Here is a 21,805-nt window from a genome sequence, read left to right on the forward strand (position 1 = left end):
AGGAAAGCTGCTAGCTAGCTGGGACTCAGGAAGGATGCTAGCTAGCTGGGACTCAGGAAAGCTGCTAGCTAGCTGGGACTCAGGAAAGCTGCTAGCTAGCCTGGACTCAGGGGAGATGCTAGCAGCCAACGAGGTAACAGGAACCAGCAACTCTTCCGACAGGGTATCAGGAGCAGAGGTAGGATGGTCTGCCGACAAAACCCGGGGAGCAGGAGTCGGCCGGACCGCCGACAAAACCCGGGGCGCAGGAGTCGGCCGGACCGCCGACAAAGTCCCTAGGGCGCCGGAGACCGGCAAAGCCTCTAGCTTCTGGTCGACTGGGCAGCAGCTTGCTGGCCCCTGTCCGACTAGGCAGTTGCAGTGAGCAGTCTCGGGTGGGCAGTCGCTGTGAGCATTCTCTGGCTTCTGGTCGACTGGGCAGACGCTTGCTGGCTCTTGTCCGACTGGGCAGTCGAATGGCTCCCTGCTGAAGTGGGCCTGAGGCGAGGACTTTGGCACCGGATCGGCTGGCTCTGGATCGGCAAGGGCTACAGTGAGGGAGGAACCACAAACCCAAAGGGCTCGGTCCAGAAACTCTCTAAACGGTAGTTGAAGGTCCTCGAGTAGCAGCATCCGAGCAAGTGGGTCATCTAACCCGCTCCAGAACTGATATTTCAAGAAGTCCTCCTCCCAGGCCTCATTCTGATAGTAATCAAGATAAACCATAACAAAGTCCTCCAGAGTGTCTCCATTCTGGTTGAAGAGATGATCCTCCAGGGCGTCCTCATCCATGTCCATTTTGTAGTGGTCGAGTCTTCTGTCACGCACGGAAGGAGCAGGAGTCAGATTGGAGTAAGTGCAGTGAGCTTTATTCACAAAGATCCAACAGGGAGTAGTATGAACAGGCAGGATACCGGCAGTAGACGAGGTAATGCTCAGAGCAGCAGCAGACAACAGAATGCTAAACAACAGGTAAGTAAGTACTTGGAATAAACTAGGAATGCAAGAGCAAGTCAGAGTGTCGTGAACAAACGTAAGACTCGACCAAGAGTGAGTGTGCCTGTGCTGCTTAAGAAGGTGGTCACTGATGAGATGCAGGTGGTGAACTGATGAGGCGTAATGCAGTGCAGGTGTAATCAGTAGTGAACGGCTGAGAGGAGTGAGTGCTGGGGAATGTGAATGGGAAACACAAACTGAAAGTCCATGAAAACCTAGAAAGTCCATGAAAACCAACTGAAAAGTCCATGTAAACCTGACACGTGCATTGCATTGTGGGACATTGGTGTACGTCACTGGCACACTGAATTAAGGGTTTTTAGTATGCATACTTGATCCTTTGATCAAGAATATATAATACTTATATATATATATATATATATATATATATATATATAAATTAGGATGCAGCAAAAAGTAGATTACAAGAGTAGTTGTGATGAATCTTTTGTGCACATAAATCAATCTTAATGAGCAGCTTTAGCTAGAATTAGGATGACTGTAAAAAGAAGAGAAGAAAACACTGCAAGTAATTTAAGTAATGGATGTCACACATTGTATTGCTACTAAACACTATGTTGAGACAAATGTGCTGATTCATCAGGGATCTTTTTGTTATTATGCAGGCTGCATGCTTTGAGGATTTGAATGGGGTTGAAACCTCAGAGACCTCAAGACCCCATAAAAGTAAAAAAAGGGGAAAAAGGGAATGAGGCATCTGAAATACATTTAAGAGCTCAAATGTGCTGCTGTCTGCCTTTTTTTAGTAATCGAACAAATAAAAGGTAAATGAGCTCAATACATGATTATACTGAATGAATAAGAAATCTGATTTTTTTTTTTGATCATTGCTGCATTAATGGTTGGGACAATGTCACTGACATTGCTTTATGTATGTTACTACTACTTTTATCACTGTTTTAAGTGATTTAGTACCACAAATCAATTAGTTTCCATACTAGCAACTGGATTGAAAAAGGAAGAATTCAGTTATTTGTATTACTGTTTCATATGTCTTTATTTTATTGCATTGTTTCACAATCTGTGTTTCACTCAAAGCATAAAAGAATAAAAACAGTAAAATAAATGAGCTCTCATTCTTCTCCGGTCATCACTGATCTAATCTTTCCCTATTATCTTCATCTCATGTTTTACTCCCTTTCCACCCTCTGCACTTCTTCTCCTGTACTCACTGTCACGTCTATATCCTCCCCTCACTCTCGGGACATCTGCTCCTGGGCCTGTGTGCGTGTTGCCAGTGCTAGCGACAGCCTGCGGAGTGCCCCCTGGTGCTCAGGGAACTCTTCACACACGCGGTGCAGGATGGTGCTGGTAGTGTGCACGCGCTCCGTATGACTCTGCAGAGTGGCTTCAACGGATTCGCCGGTGGACAAGGCTTGGTAGCTGCCCTCACATACCCCCTGCAGCTTCTTGGTGCGGCTCTGTAGAACCACTAGGTGGGCGAGGTTCTAGAGAAAGAGAAGGTTGAAGAATGAGGGTGGATATGTTCTGTGCATTAACTTGTTAGAACATTTACAACACTGATCACAGAAGGTGGAACAACTATTATATATATATATATATATTATATATACGTATACGTACGTTTCTAATAGTTCAAGAAAGCCAACCCACTTTTTGATATATAATACAGTGTTAAGTGCCATAAATGTCTCCAGTCATAAATCTAAGGGCTGAGTGGCAGATAGCATTTAGGGACGTAAGAGTGGCTCAATGGTGTTTTAAACCCCCAACGTCTCCTTCCAGGCAGCGCTGCGAACGTTGACCTCAAGGCACCTAACCCTAAACTTAACCTTAACCCTAACCATAACCATTGCCTAATCGACTTCAGGGCAGCGCTGCAACCGTTGACTTCAAGGTACCTGACCCTAACCCTAACCATTGCCTAATCCTAGTGTTTTAAGCCCCCAATGTCGTTGGGTATACTGATAAAAACGTAAGAGTGGTTGTTGCAACATGTCAGTAAATCACATCACCGTAATCTAGCACAGAGAGAAAGACTGCCTCCACAACCACATGTCTATTAGACATAGGGAAACAAGACTTGTTTCTGTGTAAAAAAACTGCTTCATTCTTAATTTTTGTATTTATAATGAGGGACTCTTTCAACTTTATTCACATTGCTCTGCGGACGTGCGATGAATTTCGCTGGAGACCAAAGCCGGGGTTTCATAGGAAGGGAATTGGTGTAAATTGAGGATGTCAAATTGATTCACTAGCTGTATGTCATGGGTTGCGGGAGTATGGAGGACGGGAATGAGTCTCCCCCTTTTTTTGTGATCGCTGACCACAGCCCAGAGTTGATGAAAAAGCTCTGGATGTGATGGAGTGGAGCTGAACAGGGTTTTGGGTTTAGCCCCGAGCCGGAGCCAGGAGTCCTCAGGGACGTTGACTGTGGCCGGAACACTAAACAGCCGGAAAGGAGGAAGCTGGGCCGAAGAAATTGTGGCATAAGAAACAGTGGCAGACAGCTTCTTGTGGCTTGTGCAGGGCCAAAGATGATAGTGTACAAGTAGAGTGTGGAAATTCTTTGCTTCATGTCAGCGACCTTCTTTCTAAGACAGTCGCAGCTCTTGCAGCCAGACGCTGAGGTAAGTGCAGTCATGGCTGCTTGAGCGTGTGCTCAGCATGTTTCACTGATACCTTAAAATCCACATGCATGATTGCTAAAATCCTTTATCCAGTTAAAATATTGGGTAAAAAACAAACACAATCTAAAAAGTGTATTGTAAAAAAAGTGGCATAAAACTAGGAAAAGTCTGTTTCAAGGAGAGCTTCTTGCGGACAACACAACGCCTGCTACTTGTTCTATTAGCACTTCTATCTTATTTGTGTCTCAATAAATCAGTCATACACACAGTACTGTCCATCTTCTATCTGTGGACATGTTGCTACAGTGTTCGTATGCACAAAATACAGCATAATGTGATTTTATTAACTGGTATTACTATGGTTAACCTGGCTTGAGTCCCACACAATTTTTAACTGGAACGTGGTCAACTCGGGTGGAAAATCATTCCCAGTTCCGAGCTCCGACTTTTGAGGTTTATGGAACGCAGCATTAGGTTAAGACAGTGAAGAGTCAGTCACACACACGATGTAGGTACAAACCAGTGTAAAGTACAAATACAACATTTTAAAGCCAATGTACCATATAGGTTGCTGGTATGTGTTGTAATGCGGTACACTGTACAGTATGTGCTCCTTACCCTGTCTTTGGTGTCCTGGAGATTTCCGATCTCAGGGTCAAGGACATAGCTGGTGCCGCAGAGTTCTATCAGCTGCTGCTTTTGCTGCGCAAGCCTGTCGCTCAGACTCACCTGGCTCTCCTGTAGCTCCCTGATCACCTGCTCACACTCTACCACATGCTGAAAACATACATTGTGCATATGAGATAATTGCGCATCCTACTTCAGGCATATGAGCAAATATGGAAACGCCACGTCCCCGACCTTGTGTGTGTCCTGGATCTTGCGCTGCAGGGCCTGTGTGACGCGGCTCAGCTCGCCCTTTGTAGTCTGTCTGTGGGAGCCGTGAGCCATGGCCTCCCTGCGCAGGACGATGGTCTCCCGCCTCACCACCGTTGCTTCACTCTCCCTCAGCAGTCGCTCCTGCTGCTTCATCAGCTGGGTGAGTCGCACCTGCACCGACACACAGACACACACACAGACACACACACACACACAGTGTAAAACAAGCTCAAAAACTCTAAGTAAAAGCATACAAATCATTACCAGGCAATGATGCCTTATTCATTTGACCTTTAAAATGACTTGAGAGGCCCAGCCATTCATTTTTTACTCACTCTAAATTAGGACTGCACAGTTTGAAGAAAATATGGGATAACAATATTTTTTGTGATAAATAAGGCAATATTAAAGTGTACTCAGTTTTGCCTTTCTGCTGCTTTCTGCTACAATACAACAAACTGCTTGTTGAATAAAAAAAACCCGAAAGGAATTTATTTCCAACATTTTTCTTTTATAACAAATTGAACTGAACAACAAAGACACAAACATTTTTTAACGATACTCTCTTTTAAAGGTGTTTTAAAAAGTTTAACTAGCCCTGAGTGTCTTTCACAATGTGAAAAGTTTTTCGTGAATATCATGCTTTGTTGATATTGCGGTGACGATAAAAAAAAGATTTGTAGTGTAGCCCTACTCTAATGTTTGCTTCAGCCAAACCACATACTATGGTATTATTTGGGATGCTGTTTTACCTTAAAGACATTTTTATACTTTAGATAAGGAAGTTTCAACACACAGTGTTGATGAATGAAAAGAAAACGATGAATATATAAACTTAAGTATGTGATATGTATGATTTGATTCTAAAGTCAGTTACATAAATTATATTCATACAGGCAAACGGTTCCCAAGCCCCTGATCATTTGCTATGAGGTCCACGAAGAAACCATATGATTTGGCTAAAAGGTGAATACATGGTGAACACATATTACCATTACATATTTATTAAGGAACAGTAATAGCATTTCTCTGCTGCATCTTTCCTCATCATTCCCTGTCATAACTCCAACATAACAATAGCAGGTGTATTTTCATCTCAAGTAGGTCATTAGTACGGGAGCTAATCAATCTGTAACTTAACTACTTGATCTCTGTGTGCTGTGGTCCTATTGCTGTTGCAACTAACTAGCAAAGATACTTTTTTTGGAGGTAGGGGAGATGAAAGGCGTAACGTGTGTTTTATAATATCAAAATATCTGACCTAAAACCTGGAGGCTTTTTCTTGTCAAGGTTCAAGACATATCAAGATACTCCCCTCTGTCCATGAGTCACTGTACATCTAAAACAAGTTCCACAGAGCAAAGAAGGTTGGGAATCTTTTATATGCATAATGGTGACGGTGAGGGCCAGCCATTTGTACCAAAGATGCAATTTCAGGATCAGCATCCTTCTGACTTTTCAGTACAGTTTTTTTTCAACTAGTGTTCAGAAACGGGTTAGGGGTACATTTCTGTATTGCCAAAGTGTTCTTAAAAATGTACTGCCTTAATGTACATACAGTACATGCATGCACATACAAAGGAAAACAGCTGGATGATAACTCACTATTACTGTTTACTGTCTTTACTTATAACCGCATTGTGTGCAATGAGTTTACCTCCATTCGGTGTATCTCAGCCTTCATCATCTGGATGTCTCTCTGGCCCACCTCTGAGTCCACAACTGAACGAGTCTCTTTTATAAGCTGGGTCTTCTTCTCCCACAGCATAATCTGCCGCCTGCCACACACAAAACACACGCACACAACAAAGGACGCATGTAAAAGCCAGTTCCCAATATGTGTGGTATGAGTACTTGACAAAAATGACAAAACCAGACTGATGTGAGCTGCCCATGCCAACTGAACAATTTAATTCCAATAGATTTAAGGTATTAAATATTGGTAAACACATGTCTTAATACTTATAAAGCAGCATTGGGGCGGCTGTGGCTCAGGTGGTAGAGCGGTCGCCTACCAATTGGAAGGTTGGTAGTTCAATTCCTGGCCCTTCAGTCCTATGTCGAAGTGTACCTATGCAAGACACTGAACCCCGAATTGCCCCGATGCTGCGCCATCGGAGTGTAAATGTGTGTGAATGTTTATCTGATGAGCAGGTGGCACCTTCTACGGCAGCCTCGGCCACAGTGTGTGAATGGTTCCTGTACTATGTAAAAGCGCTTTGAGTAGTCGTTAAGACTAAAAAAGAGCATATAAATACAGTCCATTTACATTACATATATTTAAAAAACACAAATACCCTATAGGGAACTGTTTACTAAGCAGGGATCTAAAATTAGCTACTAACCATAACAATATACATACTATCATAATTTTTTTTTTTGCATAAGGCTAACGCATACATTTTTGTTAAATAACTCGTTAGGGAATAAAATTCATCAAGTTGATTGGCATACAGACATAGAAATATAAACAAATATTGAACAGAAATATAAACCCATATTGAACAAGCACAAAATGAATATTTGACTGACTCCGCCTCCACCAGACTGTTGAGGAGTCTCTCTTTTTCCTCTTGGGTCTTCTCGTGTTTCATCTGCATGTGGACAGTCTCCCGCTCTGCCTCCTAAACACATTATATCACCTTTGTTAATAATAATTTTAAAACTGCAGAGAAGAACAAAACAAAAGATGAATTAAATAATCACGCCGTGCCTTGAGTTTGTGAAGGAAGTCTGTCTCTATGAGTGCGTTCTGCTGCTCTAGCGCCTGGCTGAGCTGTCCGTTCTTGCTCAGCAGGGTGTTGAGCTTCAGCAGGTCTCCGCTCAACATCTTGGCATTCTTTTCCAGCTCCGCCTCCTCACGGTGCTCTAACTCAATCTGACCTGGTGGGGTTAGAGTTGGTTTAATAGCAGCTCTACAACTCTATGTTTACATGCACATAATATTCAGGTTTTTGCCCTTATTACGAAAAAGACAATAATCGGAAAGCTGTTTACATGGCTAATGAAAGTGAATATTCAACTAATATTCCTGTTTACATGCAGCCGTGCAAAATATTTTTTTTTTTTAAGTTTTACACCGGTAACAGACATGTTTGACCGTGCGAACACAGCCTCCCCCTTTCATTCCCTCAACCACCTTATTGAAATTGTCGGAGTTGCGATGTTTGTGCATATCCAAAAACCTGTTAAAATCCAAGTCTTTCACAATGTTTAAAAGGAGTTGTGTTTCTCCTTCTGACGAGATGTAGGCTTTTCTTTTAGGTATGCATCTCTACCACAGCCTTGCAAACCGTTGGCTGGTTGGTTTGTGTATAACAACCATAGCAAGGGTAAGAGCTAGCCGTAAGTCGTTAACAGGCAAGAGGTCCTAAACTGTCACAAACTGCAGTAAAAAAAAAAGATTAATACGCAATTGTGAATGCGCTGTACTGTAAAGAATTGCTTCTAAAACCCGAATAATACTGGCATATCCCACGTCTTAAAGTGCTCACATTATGCTTTTTGGCTTTTTCCCTTTCCTTTATTGTGTTATATATCTTTTTTTGTGCACGTTATAAGTTTACAAAGTGAAAAAGCCCAAAGTCCCCCCCAAAGGGACTTACCATCTCCAACAGAAAACACTGTTCACAAACTGCTCCAAACAGCTCTACTGTAGTCCAGCCTTTACTTCAGAGACACACGTGGGTCACTTTGTAACACGTTATAATGCTCATCTAGCTGCTAGCATGACACGCCCTCATACTCTGCTTCTGACTGGCTAGTAGTCCTTACCTAGGTACTGTCAGGGCATGCCCTCATACTCTGCTTCTGACTGGCTAGTAGTCCTTACCTAGGTACTGTCAGGGCACGCCCTCATACTCTGCTTCTGACTGGCTAGTAGTCCTTACCTAGGTACTGTCAGGGCACATCCTCATACTCTGCTTATTGGCTAGCAGTGCTTACCTAGGTACTGTCAGGGCATGCCCTCATACTCTGCTTATTGGCTAGCAGTGCTTACCTAGGTTCTGCACATGTGCGACTCCCAACAAAGATGGAACAGAAGTGAGATGTCTCACTCTGTAGCTAAAACAGAGAGCTCAACACACAGGGTGAAAAGAGGAGCTGCAGCAATGTGCAGTACAACAAAAATATGGTGTTTTTTGAAAATTAAACCATGTAAACCTATTCTGATATAACCTCTAAATACAATTATGAACATGAAAATGAGCATAATATGAGCACTTTAATCTGAAAATACTATATTCAGAAAAAGGCCTTATGCAGATATTCAAACTGAATATGCTGTTTACATGATCTGTATCAATTTCAGAATACTGTCATACTCGCAACAATAGTGGAATATTATGTGAATGTAAATGTAGTCACTGATGTTGCTAAATACCTAAAACTTCACAAATAGTTACATCCTCAGACATGCTGAGCCGCCTAACTACGTATAATTTATTGACAACTGACTTGGACTGACTTGGACTCGGACTGTGTTTGTATGTGTGCTTCTTAATAACCAGATTACGTACTCTCCAAGCGTATTTTCTTCTGCTGCATGCCAGTGTACTCTGTCTGCAGTTTGAGCATGTTCTTGCTGTTGGCTTCTATCTCCCGGGTCAGCCCTACCAGAGTCCCCTGCCGTTTCATCCAGAGCTGCTGGTCACTCTTGATATTCGCTGCCAGCTCCTCGATCTGAGCCTTTAACGCCTCTACATTGATTTGCAAAGGACTCAGGTCCTCAGACTGGGAATGGAGGCACACAAATCAGAAAGGCAGCATGTGATTTTTATGTCTGATTGTTAAGATAGTTTCTAATGTACGTATATTTCACATAAACAACAGACAACCAGGGATTATTACTGCATCCACAAAATCTCTCACCCCAGTGCTGGCTGCAATTTCATAGAGCTTTTTGTTATAGTTGGCAATGGTGGCCTGCTTCTGCCCGATCAGAGTAGTAAAGGAAGAGATCTTATTCTGGTTGGTTGCCAATAACTTGTTGTACTTTGTGATCTCCTCATCCAGGGCCTCCTGGGTGATGGCCAGGCTGTCCAGATGTTGGCCGACCTCGCTGCTCTCCAGTCCCACCGTCACTACAGCATTCTCCAGTTGCCACAACTGAGACATCTAATAAAGGAAAGGAAGAGACGATAAGCAGGAGAAATATATAACATAATTATATTATTAATAAATATATATTATATTATAATAATATATATTTATTAGGGCTGTCAATTGAATAAAAATGTAATCACGATTAATCGCATGATTGTCCATAATTAACTTGCAATAAATTATTCGCACAGTTTTTATCTGTTCTAAATGTACTTTAAAAAGGATATTTTCAAGTTTTTGAGACTCAACGTACTCCGGTGGTAACTAAATTCACATCGACAGTACATGCAAATAACTCTTGTCAAGATAACCATGTGGAAGGTGAAACTGAATTTGCCATTCAAAAGACCCTTTTCTTTCTGGTCAAGGAGATTGGTTTCTGCTAGCCATCCACAAAGTTACTGCTGAATCACTTACTGATTTCCCAAACTCCGGAGCAGCCTGAGGCCCAAACCACAGAACCCGCATGCGTTCGTCGCACGTCAAAAAGATTAGTGGCGTTAAAAGGAATTTGGGTTAACTCTTTATTATTTCGTTAATTATGACAGCCCTAATCTTCATCCTTAACATATTTTACATGTGTTGTTTGTGCTCCTTTGTAATGTTCTTGATCTTCAGCACATTGGGCCTCATTCACCAATATCTTTCTAAGTTTTCTCTTAAATATGTTCTTAAGAAAGTTTCTAAGAGAAGTCTACGTTGGATTCATGACGTGTTCTTAAACAGCAGAATTGTTCACACCTGTGTTCTTTGGATTGATGAATCCCACGTCTTCGTAACTGAAAGCACGTGCCAGTTGTTCCTAATTAGCATAAGATAACGCATAAGATGGAGGAAGTACTGAATCTCAGTACTTAAATAAAAGTACAAATAACCAGAGACATATTTACTTTAGCAAAAGTAGAAGATATCCACTACCACAAACGAGGCCTGGCTTTTAAAAGAAGTTCCTATCCTAACCAGCATAAAACGGAAATATGTTGTTAGAATCGGAATGCGGTTGGTTTTATTCATGGATGTATTTCATGTTCTTTAACTATGCAAGTAAGCAAATAAAGTGTGTGAAGCAGCGGACATGGGGAGATGTGAAGAAGTCCAGCCAAATAAATAAGATATAAATGCGTCTTACGCAGCCTGGCAGAGGAGTAAACGACGCTGTGGAGAGAAATAGATGGCAACTATGATTTAAAAACGGGAATAATAAAAAACAAACGTTTTCATTTTCACTTTTACCGGAGGCTGCGCCCGGGCTCTGGAGCACCGGAGCCGGCTTGGATCGGCGGTGCCCCATATATATCTACGGCAACCAAACTTCACTGGTGAGACAAACGTGTGACGGTCAGGAAGACGTTTTGGAAGGGGGGAAAACTGATCAGAAAATGTAACGGAACATTGTAGAAATGTAGTGGAGTAGAAAGTATAGATAATTGCTGCAAAATGTAACAAAGTAAAAGTCAAAAGTAGGCTTTGCACTATTGAGTCTACTTAAGTAAAGTACAGATACGTGAAAAATATACTTAAGTACAGTAACGAAGAATTTGTACTTTCTTACATTCTACCACTGCATTTTGGCCAAATAAATAGCAATCAATCACCAAATAACGCAGGATTTAATCAGTTTAATTTCTGATGTAAATTGCAGTGTTAGTGTTTTTTGCATAATATGATTTTCTTTTCAACAAATGATCAGAAATACATTACAGTACAATACTATCTTTGTAAACGACTGTAGAATTAAATAAAATGCAGTAACCAATTATTTGGAGCAAATTGTCATCACTCAAATATGGGTAAGAGTGCTTTTCAGTGTTCGTAGATTTTGTTCTTAGCTAAGAACAAATCCAAGTTAAGAAAACATTAGTGAATGCCAGAATCTTCGTAAAAAAGTGTGTAAGAAGGGTTTAAGAACACATTTCTTCGTAAGAACGGTTGGTGAATGAGGCCCATAGTACTTTTAGCATTTTTGGTGTTCTCTTTGCCGTTTTCTTTAGTTATGCAACTGTAGGGAAGTGCATTAATAAATTGCTAAGTACTCCTTTAACTAAGACTTCCAAACTGACTTCCAAACTGAAGACCTAAAAATATAATGTACTTATTAAAATAATATGACGTTAATTAAAGCATGATTACGTACTATATGTGTATATAGAATGACTCTTTGGACTTGGTGAAGAGATATTTGCTTTCACAGTGTTATTTACCTGCACCTTCTTCTGAACAATAGTCAACCATCTTACTAGGCATTCCCACAGCCTGAAACACAATGATTTTTCTATCTTTCTTATTCCCATCTTTACCTTATCCTTCTTAAGCGTGGCTATCCTGCTGGTGAGCCGTTGGGAGTACTTGGCAGCCTTGTTGTGAGTGAGCTTGTGCTGGATGTAGGTCATGATCTTGTCCTCCAACTCCAGACGCACAGCACTCTCTTTCTCCAGCTGCCTCCTCTGATCGTTCACTTCAACCTGGTGGGTGCTGGTTTCCTACGACAATGCAGGAAATAAAATTGGAGAGTGAAATGGTTTCAGTGGGAAAGAGAAGGGTAGGAAGACATTGTGACTGGACATCTCTCTGGACAAATCAGAAGCCTTTTGTCCCCTAGCTACCTTAGAGAGCCTGGCCAGGGTGCGCTCCGTCTCCCTCAGAGTGCGGAGGGAGGTGCTGTAGTGGGCCTGCTGAGCCTCTTGCTGGGCCTGCTTCTGGCTGATCAGCCTTTTGGAGGTGGCACTGTCCATCTGGGACCAGTTCAGCTGCATAGTTAGTGTCTCATTTTGCTCTTGCTCTTCAGCAATGAATCTCTTGTAACCTTCGATCTCTCTGTCCAGCAAGATCACCTGATGCTCGATGGTACTGAGGGAAACAAAGCAAGCAGTAAAGATTCAATAGATGCATGCTTTTATTACCAGCCGCGACAGTGATGCGTTTGTCTGTGTGTGTGTCTGTCATCATGGCAAAATGTGGTCCTGGAGACTGGAAGTACTGCAGCAGGTACTATCGCAGAGGCAATTTTGAGTACTTTGCCAAGTGTTTATGTCTGACTTAAGATTTAGTCAACGTTAGGGCTGCTTGATTATGGAAAAAAATAATAATCACAATTATTTTGGTAAATATTGAAATCACAATTATTTAACACGATTACTCATTAACATTTGGATATAATGGATAGTGTCCGGGGTATAATCTGTAGTGTACTTTATCTCACAGAAAGTCTTTGGATCAGAATAAAATCTGTTTTACTACTGTGAGTCAGTTCAGCTTTACAGATATCACACATAACGTTACACAGCTAATGAACAGTTCCACAGACATACCACAGTGTGCATCTCACATCACATGTTCACTCACTAAGACCACTACTACTGTCATTATGAAACATTGTGCCACAATATCAACAATAATGTCGCTGTCAGTGGGCTTATTTGCTAGCTAACCTTAGGAAAAATCCAGCACATAGACGGTACCTTAGAGTAACGTTACGTGAAACAGGTGATTTAACGTCCCTGCTCATTTACATACAGTTTAACAACAAAACTAAATGCTGAGGGAACATTACTATGTTTTTTCATGTTGTTTGTGAGCAGTATGCCTATGCACCCCCACTAAGCTGGAAAAAGTTTTAAACAGTAAGTGAATACAGCGTGTCGGGGGAATACAACGTCTATAGACAGTATACTACAGCGGGGGGGGGCAAAGGCAGAGGGACCGCAGGGTTAGCTAACGTTAGCTGTTCCCAGACAACAGACTTGGTTTTGACTTTTTTTGCTCACCAAACGCTGCTGCCATCTTTACTCGCTCTGAGTTTTTAAATTCCAGCGCATGATATGCACACGACTGGCCTCCCTGACTGGCTTGCGTGCGGATGTGCGCATGCGCGTGTCATTCACAACACAAGACAAAATAAGAGTGTTCTTGCAAAACAGAACATGGCAAAATAATCGTTTTTTTCTCAATTATACTATTTTGGTGATCGTTGGGAGCCAAAAATCGAAATTGAAATCGAAATTCAATTAACTGCACAGCCCTAGTCACCGTGATAGTGTCACAACTGTGCAAGAAACAGTCACAAAACTTTACAGGTGTGCAGTTGTGGTCCAAGCACAGGCGCTGGAAGTAAGGGGGTAGGAACTACGGAAGGGGCCCCCTGCTTTACGCCCCTGGCCCCATTACCGTGTAAGATGCAGTCACGAAACTTTACAGGTGTATTGTTGAGAACAAAATTAAGGCTAAGATGAAAGATGGGTGTGGTCAGAGCGTTGGTGCTGGAAGTAGTGGGGTAGGAAGTAGGGAGAGGCTAAAGCAAACCAACAATCTATCACTGCAGAGCGACACCATCCCCAAGATGCTGTTCATGAAGCTTGTCTCCAGCAGGGACATTATTAGTTACATGTACGTTCGAAATGCATTAGCACATTTAAAGTGCAGTAGCATTATTAACATTCAGCCTTTCCGTGCCACCATTCTCACCGCACCGCCTCCTGCATCGCACTGAAGGCCTCGTCCCGTTTCCTCATGCCCACCAGGCTGCCGCTCCACTGATGCAGCAGCTGTTTACGCGACATCTCCAGATACTGCAGTTCCATCTCAGCCTGCACAGACAAAAACATGAGTGGACATGTGTCGTGACCAGAGGTGTCAAGTAACAAAGTAGTAATACTTTGTTACCTTACTTAAGTAGACATTTTGGGTATCTATACTTTACTGGAGTAATTATTTTACAGCAGACTTTTTACTTCTACTCCTTACATTTTCACGCAATTATCTGTACTTTCTACTCTTTACATTTTAAAAATAGCCTCGTTACTCCTATTTCAGTTCGGCTTGTTTTCATTCCGGCTTGTCATCCTTCAAACCCCCCCCCCCCACCCCCCCTAAAAAAACAAAAAACCTATCCAGATAAATCGCGCCATCCGGACAGAGTGAATTTGATTGTGGTTGAGAAGTATAAACATATACCATTCCAACACCCTATTGGTTTGTACGCGATCCATCCTGCACATGACACAAATCAAGGAAATAGCAGACGTATGTAGCCTAGTGCGAAGACATCCGTGGCAGAGACTCAAAGAGAAAGCGAAATGTCCCAACCAAGCACCGGCAAGCATTACAATACTTATAGGCAACTAGTCATCATATCATCCTTTCCATGAAACACATGTTAATGCTCAGTAATACACATATGGTTCTTTAATGTATTTGCATTGTACTAAAATGTGTTCATTTTCAATGGGCATAAATGCGGCTGAAACAGGTGCATCCCACATTTTTCAACATTAACATTTTAATATAACGTTATAGTCATTATGGCATTTAGAAACATGGTTTTTTGTGGAGGTGGGGTAGTGCACTACAGGCCCCTGTGGGGCGGCCTAAGCTTTTGTCCTTAATGGCATTTTTTTCCCCTTAAATTACTTTTATACTTTAAGTAGTTTTGAAACCAGTACTTTTACACTTTTACTTGAGTAAAAAGCTTGAGTTGATACTTCAACTTCTACAGAAGTATTTTTAAACCCTAGTATCTATACTTCTACCTGAGTAATGAATGTGAATACTTTTGACACCTCTGGTCGTGACTGATGTTATGTATAGACACTTCATAGACACTCATAGAATATGAAAATGAGACTATGCATAGTATATTACTTCATTCAACCAATTCAAAATATGTTGTTCTGAAAGGGAATCAAAATGGGGTTATGGGGACAACGGCATAACCAGCTCAAGTTTGTCAGATACTGAAGGCTTGAGTCCATCAAATCAAGTCAATACTGTACTGTCATAATAATCACAGGTACTATGTTCTCTTTGTTGTCTGTTGAGACAAATGTTCAATTATTAGTTGTATTCATAAGAAATAATGTGTTTTTAATGTTTTAAAGATAATCAATATCTTTACATTAACAATGGATTAAATGTGAAAGGTGTCACTTGTAGTAATGAATTTACAGATACTGTAATTACCACCTGACGCTGCAGTATTTTAGCATCTTTTAGTTCACTTTTTTGGTTTTTCCGGCCCATTACTGACTGTACGCTACCTGCCCAGCATTAAACAGCAAACAAAGTTAGTGACTAGCATTAGCATGTGAACAAAGTGGAGCAGCTAAGTAGCCAGATTTTTCTCTTACGAGTTGGTGGAGACCAAAACACAGCTAAAAGGAGATTAAATATTGGACTTACATTCGTTATGTGAAGGCTGATGTTGCTTTGTATCCAATGGATGTGTAGTTAGCCAACTGTTTGCTAACACGTTAACACAGCCATAACAACTACATAAGGTGATAATTTGTCAATGTTTGAGTTTACAGCTAGTAACCATGTGTCCGAGTGGCCAAAAATATATACTGTAAATGCAGCTTTATTCTTTAATTGGAAATTGTTTCAGTATTACTGTAATAGTTGCACTAATGCACAGTACTTGCTTTGTGATTGAAGCCACTTTCAACTCAAAGGTATATACTGTATTACCTCAGAGAGAGCCTCTTTGGCTGCCTGTGTCTCCCCTGCTTGAGCTTTGGCTTGGGCCTCGTACATGGCTATCTGCTGTGTCAGCCTCTCCATTTCCTTTGTTAGACGCTCCACATACATGTCCTGATGACACAGGGGTATTTTCAATCAATCACGGTACATTCATCAATGATGAAATTGAAACATCTGATGTTTTTAATGTGCCAGACTTCAGCCTGTCCACCTGCTTCAATTTCTGGTCTTCGGCCTGCGTCTTCTCAGCTCCCGCTTTGCGTCTGGCATTCTTCATGGCTTTGACATTAGATTGCAGATCTTCACTGACTCCTTGTGTGAAGACGAGATTCAGCATCAAATTGTCCATCTCCGCCTGTAACTGCGACACTGTGGAGAAAATACACAGGAGTCAGTAATAACGCAAGTTTATTGTTTTTCAATTCAAAAAATAAATCGAAAGAAAATAAAAAAATAAAGGTTTAATGGTTGAATCTTTTACAAAAAACATATCAACCTGAAATCTAAACCTAATTTAATGTAAAGGATTTAACCAAGCTTTATATTACAATTTGAACTGTGTTTCAATCCACATGTCTTCTACAAAGACTTTTCACAGATTGAGTTACCATCACAACCAAAGAAAGTCAACTTAAAATAGACTCAAACTCTTGGGTGCTCTTGTGTGTATTTATACTCCTTTGTCTGGGCACGGCTGCAGAGATGTATATTGCTGACTATATCAGCTGTGTAAGAGGCTTTGGATTGTGGTTTCTGAATTTTCAGAAATTACAGGCCTAACTTGAGTTTTTCCTCATATGGTGTTACGCGCTCCGCCCTTGTTTTCTTCTCTCCTTTCTTCTCTCTGCTCTTCTTTCTTTCTCCCTCAGGTGCTCCTGGTCAACTGAGTGGCCTGATAAGCCTCCTGACTGTTTTAAGAGGGAGGTCTGGTAGCTCAGTTTTCATGGCTTTGTCTCTTAGTTCAGTTTATGCAATGTTTTGATAGTTTGGGGGGGTTCTGGGTATTAATACGAGGTATTACCTGTAAAATAAAAAAATAACTAATCCTCGGGTACGGTGTCCTTTTAATATATTGCTGGTCACAAGGTGGAGCCAAATTCTTTTGTTGTGGCTGTAACATGATAATCATCAAATAATTAAATCAATAATCTTATATTTGTTAATTAGAGTTTGAAGTAAATGGCTCAACACTTAGAATGAAATATAATCCTGGTTCAACACCAAAGCTAGCCCACCACATTGCCAGTCAGTCTCACCATTGGCTTTGGCTTTGACGTTTTGGCTGGTAATACAGGAATACTGGCTCTTCATTGCCTCCAGCTGATCCTGGGCCTGTTGATGTTTGCCTTCAGCCTGTGCACTGGCTTGATGACGGTCATCCAGTCTGGTCTGGAGTCTGGCCAGCTGCTCCTGAATCCTGTACATCTCAACACCTATCTCCAGTATGTAGTTGGCATCGTCCTTCTCCATTGCCAGCTGGGCCATTGGGAGAGAGAGCACAGACATAAATCATCTAATCGTCTATCACTCTATTAGACTCAGATGGTTTCCTTTTGTCATGCACACACTCTGTCACAGATAGTCTGTGTTATAATAGACATTTGGTGATTTCATGAGTTTTTTATTGTTACCATGTTTATGCTGGGTTTTCAAATGTAATGCTGTATCAAGGAAAAAAAGATCAAATATATATTTTTTTTATTTTATTTCTATACAGGTCAACACTGCCATCTTCTGGACATACTGAGACACCATAGCTGTAAAGTCAGAAAAACGTAAGCTTTATGTGAAACCATATGTTGTTTGCTTCTGCTTGTGTATATTTGTGTACGCGAGTACGAATAGAGCAACATTGGAAAAAAAGATTTTTGTTGTATGTTGACAGAAAAGTAGCCCACCTTTTCCTTCAGTCCCAGGTTGATCCGCTCCAGCTGTTTGCTGAGCTGGCTGTTTAGAGCAGCTTGTTGCCTTCTGACCAGGGGCTACCAACAGATCAAACACGGCATTAATGACATGACTGTATTATACATCTAGTATAGTATTTATGAACTCACTGTACTACAGATATCTATGACTTAAAGCAAATTCCCCTCTGTGCAGCATTAACATGGAGTGCTGTGCTGATACTTCAGCACACTATGGCTGAGTTCCAATGCCCTTTCTGCCATACTATTTAGTAGTAGCAGATTTAGTATGTTCAAATACAGTAGATACTATGTCAAATGCAGTATGCCAAAAAATACCAGGATGTCCTACTGCATCTGGTCGCATTTTGCAGTATGCAAGTCAGAATGCTTTTCTGGCTATCATGACCCACAATCATTTGCACAGCATACAGTATATGAGCAAGAGGGTGAAAGTTCAAGGTGCAATTTTATGAAGTAGTATGTCCCAATTGTATGCATACTGCATGGAGCAGCACGTACTTTGTAGGGGCAGCTGCAGTAAGTACTAAAAGTAAAAAGCAAAAATATGCGATTTGGAACTCCGCTTGTATATTCATTACCAATGCACCTAACACATAATATATGCAAGACTCAGATGAGACATTGGCACCATGATTCTCTTTAAAGAGCAGTAGGACAAAATCTGTTCATTTAATAAATGCTGATTGCATAAATATTGAAGAAGCTACAGACATGTTCAGAGTCCAGAACAACAAACTCGTCCTCCTCTTCCTCCTCCTGGGCCTCCGGCAGTGGCTCCTCATCCTCCATGTCTTCTGATGTGTTAAGGTTGGGCAGGTGAAGTGTCAACGGCACCTGAGCAACATTTGCTTGCACTGAAACACAGAAAATAAACTTGAAATGTGAAAATGTATAAATATGGCTAAGTGATGGAGAATTTGTAAATATTTACTTGAAATGTTTGTCTGCCTTTGGACATGCCTTCTAAATGGATATATAATTGTGTTTTTTCTGCATATGCTGATCTACGCTTTTGTTGCCATTCTCTTTGTTCAATGCAAATACTGGTAGGATCAAGAAGGTTTAAAGGACCAGTGTGTAGGATTAGTGGCATCTAGCGTTGAGTTTGCAGATTGCAACCAATTGAATACCCCTCCGCTCACCCCTCCTTTTCCAAGTGTGCAGTAGAACCTACGGTGGCCTACGGTAACGTAAAAACACATAAGGTCCTTTCTAGAGCAAGTGTTTGGTTTGTCCATTCTGGGCTACTGTAGAAACATGGCGGTGCAACATGGCAAGCTCCGTGGAAGAGGACCCGCTTCCAATGTAGATATAAAGGGCTCATTCTGAGCTAACGAAAACACAGCGATTCTTAGTTTAAGGTAATTATACACGAATGAAAACATCAATATGAATATTATTTTCCATTTCTGGCAATATATCCTCCTGAATCCTACACACTGCTCCTTTAAGTTAATGAAGGCACTATAATCTTAGAGAGAGGAGGATGCTGTCCAAAGTACACTCCTTCAGCGACAGACTCAGACACAGAGTGCCCCCAGGAGGTCGTTCCTGCCTGTGGCCATCAAACTAAATAACTCCTCCCTCTGAGTGTCACACGCTTAGAGTTAAAACTGGTCTCACAGCACGCATCCCCACATCACATCTCAATATTCTTGGGCAATTATGTACAATAATTCCTGCAATAGTTATCAGCTAAATGAACAAAGGTGTTATTTATTTACTCACTGCTGCTACGTGTATTCATACTGTACACTGCACTACAATAGAATTTATACAATCCATTGAAACAATCTTTTTAACCTAATCTTACTTCTACTTAACGTTTTTATTTATGTCTTATTGTAGATATGTTGACTAGACTTGACTTGACATTGACTTGCTCTTTTCTTACTCTTATTTTACCTTGAATGTGACTGTGAGCAACTGCAACTAAATAATTTTCCTGAGGGGATCAATATAGTATTCTGATTGTGATTATCACAGCATTTTGCCCTTGGACATGGTGTCATAACTGTTGCTTTGAACTTGACTGTAAATCCCAAACAGGGTTAGTGTGTGACTGACTAGTCTTGCATTGCCAGACATTTCTCCACAGTGCTGAGTACACCGCCTATCTATTCTGGGAAAGGAGAAAACCCTCTGGCTTGTTTGTATTTCTTTAAACCAATCACAACCGTCTTGGCGGCGCTAAGCCTCGATAGTGGAGATAGAGACAGAGAAGGGACATCCGGCTTGTGATGTGAGGCTTTATCCCAGCAATGTTTATCTGTTGAGCCAGACTAGTGTGTGACTGACCTGAATTAGTGGATGAAGGGGAGTAGTCGTCGCCACTGTGGTCCAGGTGAAGCTGGGGGGTGGGGTCATCAGGCTCTGGCTCTGACTGATTCTGTGAGCCACACTGGGACACAAACAGAAAGCATGTATAAAGGCCATTGACATGATTTAGACAGCAAGTAGCGTAAGACACACATTACATGTACACATTTTAGACTTTTACATTTGCTGTCCCATAGGACTAACATTGTATACAGACGTTTAATATGCTTGAACTCCTTATATGACATGCACCCACTAACGACTACAAGTGCAACATCACACAGCAACTTGACAGAATATGAAATAAATATCCCTTTGTCTTCATAAGGAGTTGATCAAGGAGTAAGAAGTGAAAAATGAAACATTCAAGCAAAAAATATTAGCTCGACTTTTCTTTATTCCTGAGATATAGCTACCTGTTCAACAGTCGCTTCACAGTCCTGTGATGCTGTGTCCCTTCCATCCTGCAGCTTGCTGTCTGTCTCAGTGGGACTGGAGCTTTCCTCCCTTACCTCCTCCCCGCCTTCCTCACCTTCAGCACTCTGCATTGGACCTTTATGTGATGACGAGTCGACCAAGAGGTATGAAGATAGTTAGCTACGTTAGCATACTTTTTAAAACGTAGCTACCGTTAACGTTAGCTGTTATGCTATTTTTCTTCTCTAATTAACGTTTATAACTAACCAAATACATAACGTTACACATCTTGTAAGCTAGCCTAGTTAGCTACGTATTAGCGTATGGTATTTTTCAGTTGAACAAGCAAACTCGCTTTCCGTAGCTTGCTATATGTTTCAGAAAACACCTCAAAGCTAGCTAATATTAACGCCACCACTAACGTTACGCTATTTTAGGTTAGTTAACGTTAGCGTAAGTTGGCTATAGCTAGCTAACATTACTGGCTCAGACAGAGAAGTTAAGGAAAACATTAACAGTTAAAATAATGGACAAGCTACTGAACAATTTAAAGAAATACAGCCTCTGAATGGAATATTAATAATAATTTCTTAATTTTGTCTTACAATTAATAACGTTAGTTACTCACCACCGTAGCTGACAAACCAGCGCACTAACGTTGCTAGGCAACCGTAAACATCCGTCGGAGGAGGAGGGGTGCAGGGTATCGGATCTGCTGGAAAGGTCGACGTAGTCAGGTTAAGGCTTGGGTTTAGGTATGGGGAGTGGGGATAGGTTAGGGCAGAGCCATAGAGATATCACTCTGGGTTAGGGTTAGGGTAAGCCAATCAGAAGCAGAATAAGACAGAATAAGGCGGGCCACGAGGCACGTCCTTTGACTTCGCCACGTCTAGCGGATCCGATCTGGCGTCTACCGAGGTTGCAGTGAGTGCTCAATATCCCAGACCAGATGATGTGGTCAATTTTGGGACAGCTTGTCATAGTCCAAGAAATGTGGGTGGACGTTCATTTTCTAATACTATTGCTAATAAAAAAAGGAATAAAATAATTATAATTAGTTACTGACATTGCTGCCATGCTTTTAGCTCATCACAT

General features: G+C 41.3%; 1 protein-coding gene across 2 annotated transcripts; it reads right to left on the reverse strand.

The window, feature by feature from the left end:
* Positions 1-1,968: 1,968 nt before the first annotated feature.
* ccdc40 (coiled-coil domain containing 40) lies at positions 1,969-21,601 on the reverse strand. 2 transcript variants are annotated; one of them, XM_039814562.1, is made up of 19 exons: positions 21,339-21,601; positions 20,710-20,846; positions 20,273-20,375; positions 18,686-18,828; positions 17,945-18,028; positions 17,303-17,522; positions 16,258-16,415; positions 16,035-16,157; positions 14,034-14,155; positions 12,176-12,419; positions 11,870-12,052; positions 9,339-9,584; positions 8,987-9,200; positions 7,180-7,349; positions 6,999-7,090; positions 6,124-6,244; positions 4,449-4,637; positions 4,206-4,364; positions 2,190-2,444 (listed from the first exon to the last, which is right to left on the reverse strand). In XM_039814562.1, the coding sequence occupies exons 2-19, from the start codon at positions 20,839-20,841 to the stop codon at positions 2,190-2,192; spliced, it is 2,958 nt and encodes a 985-aa protein (XP_039670496.1). In that variant the 5' UTR covers positions 20,842-20,846; positions 21,339-21,601. The 2 variants fall into 2 exon arrangements, with proteins under 2 accessions (XP_039670506.1, XP_039670496.1); XM_039814572.1 differs by lacking the exon at positions 21,339-21,601 and having other exon boundaries at positions 1,969-2,444; positions 20,710-20,841.
* Between the last annotated feature and the right edge of the window lie 204 nt (positions 21,602-21,805).

This window comes from Perca fluviatilis, chromosome 1 (assembly GCF_010015445.1).
Source record: "Perca fluviatilis chromosome 1, GENO_Pfluv_1.0, whole genome shotgun sequence".
In the NCBI taxonomy this organism is placed as follows: domain Eukaryota; kingdom Metazoa; phylum Chordata; class Actinopteri; order Perciformes; family Percidae; genus Perca; species Perca fluviatilis.

Excerpts from the sequence above, each read along its gene's own strand:
- ccdc40 (XM_039814572.1), bottom strand. The coding sequence starts at position 20,841 with ATGCAGAGTGCTGAAGGTGAGGAAGGCGGGGAGGAGGTAAGGGAGGAA. Across the intron at positions 16,416-17,302 it reads CGTCAAAGCCAAAGCCAATG|TGTCGCAGTTACAGGCGGAG; the intron begins GTGAGACTGACT and ends TTTTCTCCACAG. Across the intron at positions 9,585-11,869 it reads CCACGCTTAAGAAGGATAAG|ATGTCTCAGTTGTGGCAACT; the intron begins GTAAAGATGGGA and ends TTCCTTTATTAG.